The sequence below is a fragment of the Bison bison genome, unplaced genomic scaffold (assembly GCF_000754665.1).
Source record: "Bison bison bison isolate TAMUID 2011002044 unplaced genomic scaffold, Bison_UMD1.0 scf7180017864270, whole genome shotgun sequence".
Taxonomy (NCBI): domain Eukaryota; kingdom Metazoa; phylum Chordata; class Mammalia; order Artiodactyla; family Bovidae; genus Bison; species Bison bison.
In genome coordinates this window covers 5,709,228-5,714,046 of record NW_011494842.1, presented here as the reverse complement: position 1 = coordinate 5,714,046, position 4,819 = coordinate 5,709,228, and the positions used below count along the sequence as shown (strand labels likewise).

Sequence of the window (4,819 nt, the reverse complement as noted above, 5' to 3'; positions counted from 1 at the left end):
TTCCAGGAGCCACCCCACCCTTCAGATTCCTGTTTTGATAAGGCTAGTCAGAGCCAGCATCCGTTGCTTGCAATCCAAGGATCCTAGCCAACAGATACACTCACTCACAGAATGTGCGCCGAAGAATGACAGGTGGGTGGCATGGCAGTAGATCCAAGGGCGGCAGCCTCCAGCCCTGACCCTGTACCCAGTGTGGTCACAGTCCTTATAGTGGGGATGGTTCTAGAAAGACTGACAGATCCCAGCTAGAACTCACCTTCTCAGCCACGGTCATAGTTTTAGCCCCTTTAGGCTCCATACCTAATAACTTCTGAGGTATCTGCTTTGGCAAAGGCTGTCAGTCTTGGCTCTACAGTTCTCATGCTCACCATTTCCACATCAATTCGGCCACCTATCCCCACTGCCACACTCTGGCAATGTGGTCTTTGTGAAACCTCTGGTGATCTATAATAGGTTCTTTACTCAGCTTCCTTTGTGCCACTACAGTAGCTTGTACTGTCCCCCATCATGGACTTACTATACCACATTGTCATTATGTCTAGCTTTGGTAGTAGCTGCAAACTCTTCAAGGCTAAGAGTGTAAGTCAGGGTTGAATACAGTGCTTTGCATTAAATGTTGAACAAACCAAACAATACACATAATATATGCAGTCAGGAGGCAACATTATAAAATCATGTGAAAAATCCCTAAAGAAACAACAACAAAAAACCAAAGAATCAGTTAGAAGGTACATAACACCCCACACCTCAAAAAAAAAAAAAAAGGCAGGTGAGGACTGAGAATCTGGCCCACCAATGTTCAGGATTGTGTTCTCTGCATCAGTGTGAAACTATCTGATTCTTCCCACTGACATAACCCAGCTGCATAAGGAATACTCTCCCATATAAATGACTCAATTCAGTTCACAGTTAGCTTAGATTTCATGGCAAAGTTTATTTGAAGAAATAAAGAGAACTACGACAATCTCCCCATTCCAACATCTACCCTTCTATGTGTGGACCAAGGGGCTGTAATGTGGGTGAGGATGGACAGGGAGGAGGTATGGTCCCACTGTGCAGTTATTTCTCTAGTTTTCAGCATGTGCCACCTCAGCCCTGAGTCCCTCTAACCTCGGCCTCTTGTTCAGAGCAGTGGCACTACCCTGAGAGTATATTAGGTCAGTGGCCATCTCCTGAGTTCACTGATCACATTTCAGTCCCTGTGATCAATGTGAGTGATCAGTGGTGGTCAAAGGTAGACAAGAGGCACAGACTGTGGAGGGAATACCTCTATTAAAGAGGGTTCTAAGTGACTCATGGAATTCTCAATTTGTTAAAGTGCTCAACTACAACATACAAAATAAAGGTGTTGAAAAAGTACCTACTGGTGAGAAAGCAATTTATAGACTGAAGGGTTTCCAGAAAATCATAACAAAAAAAAAGTATATAAGACGACCTTTACTCGTAAAATTTCAGCAATGATGAGAGAAAAGTAAAGCTTAGAGCTTAGTCTCTGGATTACTAGAACTCTGAATCAAACACATCTCTAGATGGAGACCAGCTCCCTTAACTTCTCATAGAGACTGAATTAAACATTTATCATAATTTTTCTTGCTCTAACTCCTCTCTCATCAAATACCTTCTAATTGGAAATTTAATCCAGTTTCCTGTACGAAAAGATCTATTACAGGCAACTGATCAGTGTATCTACAGCCTGTAAACCAGTTCCCGTAGGACAGTTAGCAAAAACTTGCAAATATGTCAGGTTGAGGCCCACACCCAAGAAGAGATCCGTAATATATCTATCCTTGTGGAATAATTAACAAGATATGGGACGTTGCTGCTAGTCCTGTGGTTAGGACTCTGCACTGTCCACTGCTGGGGTGCAGTTCAATCCCTGGTGGCATGCTACGAGGTATGGCCAAGAAAAACCACCAACACCAACATCAAGATACAGGATCAGGGTACTGTGGTAGTGAGGGGTAATAAGTATTCATCAGCAGCAGTGGCTCCCTTGTCCTGAAAGTTAGCATATGGCCTCAGCAATCACTTGTAAGTCCAATGAGCAGTGGCCCAGCCCTGACCCTTGCAGAGGTCCCTATGGCGAAGGAAACAAGCATGGACTCTGAACCGGCGACCACAGTGAGGACAGGCATGTAGGGCTCCAGCATGCGTCTTCATATGCTCTGTCAGATGGTGCTTCAGCTTGAAACGCTTGTTGCAGATGCCACAGCCAAAGGGTCGAAGGCTGAAGGTCAGCATGATGTGTCGGTCGCGCTTTGGCTTCACTGCAAAGCGCTTCCCACACAAACAACCAAAGCGTTTTCCATCTGCAGGGGGTGCGCCACCTAGCTTCACAGGCCCATGCACAGCCTGCCCTGCTCCTCCAGGTCCCCCACCCCCTGATAGGATTTCATTCCCATGAAGATCCACTGGTTTCCAGGATGGACCACCTCCTCCAGATGTTGTCCCTGCTCCTGAGGGCAGTAGGAACCCTAGTTCTCCATTCTCTTCAGTGTTCCCTGCTGGAAACACTTTGGTCTCCTCCTTTGCTCCTACAGACTGACTTCCGCCTCCTGCTATCTCCTCCTTGGACTCAAAGGGTTCCTGCTTGATGTAGAAGACTTTGGGGGGCAATGCAGTATGAGGAGCAGGAGGCTCAGGTGGGGCACTCTCACCCTCTGGAAGCCTGCAAGGAGTAGTGGATGTGGGCAGGGGGTGGGATACAGGAGGGCGAGGAAAACTCCCTGATCCTCTCTGAGGCTGAGGAGTCTGAGAGGGTGCTGCTGACCCTTGGTCCTCCTCATCTTCCTCCTCTTCCTCTTCAACCTGAAGCTGTAACACATCTCCCAGTTCACTCCCCTCCCCTCCAATCGGGCTCTGGGTAGAAGGAGAAGACTGTGCCGGGGTCTGGAAAGGGGAAGAGCGGATGCACCAGCCTCCTGTGGTGGAAAGAAGTGTGTGGAAAGGGGTCGCTCCTCGGGATGAAATCCCACCACCGGTGTTTTCCAGTTCTCTAAGGATCTCTGAGCACTGATCTACCACTTGCCACATCTGCAGGCCACTGGCCACAAGAAGGTGCGCAGGGAGAGCATCCAGGGGCAGACGGAGGTGCCCCGAATAAATGAGCTGCAGCAGCCCCTCGAAGGCATCGGCTTCGATAACGTTGGGTAGGGTGAGACGCGGTGCATCCCCCAGAAGTAGTTTGTCGTGGAAGTAAGGAGAAGCGGCGGCCAACACTGCTTTGTGGGCCCTCAGTTCGCGGCCCTGCACCAGGAGAGAGACGTCACAGAACTTTCCCTCCAGCCTGTGGCGGTTCAGGGCCTCCAGCAGCAAAGAGCTGTGCTGAGGGAACTCGATCTGGATCGTCCGTGGGGCTGGGTTGCAGGCTGGGGAGGGGGCTACGGGAGGCAAAGGCGTCGAGGTATCCATGGCCTCCTGAGGAAGAAAAAGACCCCAGAGGGTCGGGTACAGGAGGTGAGGGGGCGGGGGAGAGCCCCTGCGCGACGAGGGCTGTGGAGGAAAGAGGGGGTCACAGAAGCTCTGGATAAGGAAAATCGTATCTCCCCAAGCAACGTCCGCCTCCGCTGCACCCCAACGTGTGGGAACTTTTCGGTCGCCGGTGGTTCGGGCAGAACAGTCCCACACACTCCCCCGCCGAGAAAACTAAAACAAACCACAACAAAACACCAACCGGGGCTTGAACTTGCAGGGCCTGTGGCGAGGAGGAGGTCCTTCAGCCGTGAGCCGGATCCCGCCGGCCCGGTCGGCTTCTTCCCGCCGTTCTGCTTCCCAACTCACGTGCCCGCAGAGTCCAACTCCCTGGCAGGCACCCGGGGACCGCAAGAGCCAGCCGCTTGGCCCTTCCTGCCGCCACGCCCCCACGGATACACACGCGGTCCTGCGTCCAGAGCGGCTCTGCAGCAACCGCGCCGCCTCGGCCGGAAGCCACCTCCTCCCCGCCGGAAGCGGGCCCCGGGGAGTTGGGCGGGGCCAGGGAGGCAGCCAATAGGAAGGCGCCGGCCTACAAGCCTCACGTCGATTGGTCACGCCGGCTAGAAGGCGGTGCGGGCGGGAGGCAGTAGACCGGGCCCAGGCCACAGAAGGGATGAGAAGGCGCAGCCGGTACCGAGGGCGCGACCAATGAGCCATGCCAGTGATTAAATGCAACGCCTGCCCCCGATAGGTGCTGAGTTTAAGAGGGCACCTAGCATATGGGCTAGGTATTGTTCGCATCTCCTTCTATCCCACGCCCCCTCCCCCGACCTGCCACCCGCGAGGTAGGAGTTCCCATCCTTTCCTCAGGGAAAGCCGAGACGGCAAGTGCTGGCCCAGAGGCCGACTCCACAAGGCTGAGGCACCAAGTTCTTTCCTCCGTTCCGTACGGGAGCACTTTAACCAACAATGAAATAATCTTCACTTCTAGGTAATTATTTTTAAGGGACATGTAGATGTACACTTGTGTTTTATCAGATACTGCTGCTGTTCCTTAACCTCTTTATTCTTGGGGTTAAGTGGCGCAGCGGTGGGACACATGGGGGAAATTTGGCCTGTGCAAAACCCCTACTCTACAGTGCTGGCTGGGAGAGCGATATTCTAGGGCCAAGATTATGGCGGCACACAAGGATACAGAATTTCTCCCAAGCTGTCAGCTTCCTCTCAGAAAGCAGTTCCTGTCACCATGCTGATCCTCCCGGAGGTCCGAGACTAGGAAAGTCAGCACCGCGATAAAAGAACAATCTCCGTTTATTAAACATGATTTTTCTGTTTCACCACACACTCCAGAAAAAAAGGAAATGGGGCTGGGAGTGGAAGAAAAGGGGCAGTGGTGGGGGAAGAG

General features: G+C 52.0%; 1 protein-coding gene across 1 annotated transcript; it reads right to left on the bottom strand.

The window, feature by feature from the left end:
• Positions 1 to 914: 914 nt before the first annotated feature.
• On the bottom strand, positions 915 to 3,925 carry ZBTB9 (zinc finger and BTB domain containing 9). The gene is made up of 2 exons (XM_010848611.1): positions 3,674 to 3,925; positions 915 to 3,417 (listed from the first exon to the last, which is right to left on the bottom strand). The coding sequence occupies exon 2, from the start codon at positions 3,409 to 3,411 to the stop codon at positions 2,026 to 2,028; it is 1,386 nt and encodes a 461-aa protein (XP_010846913.1). The 5' UTR covers positions 3,412 to 3,417; positions 3,674 to 3,925; the 3' UTR covers positions 915 to 2,025.
• Positions 3,926 to 4,819: the final 894 nt, after the last annotated feature.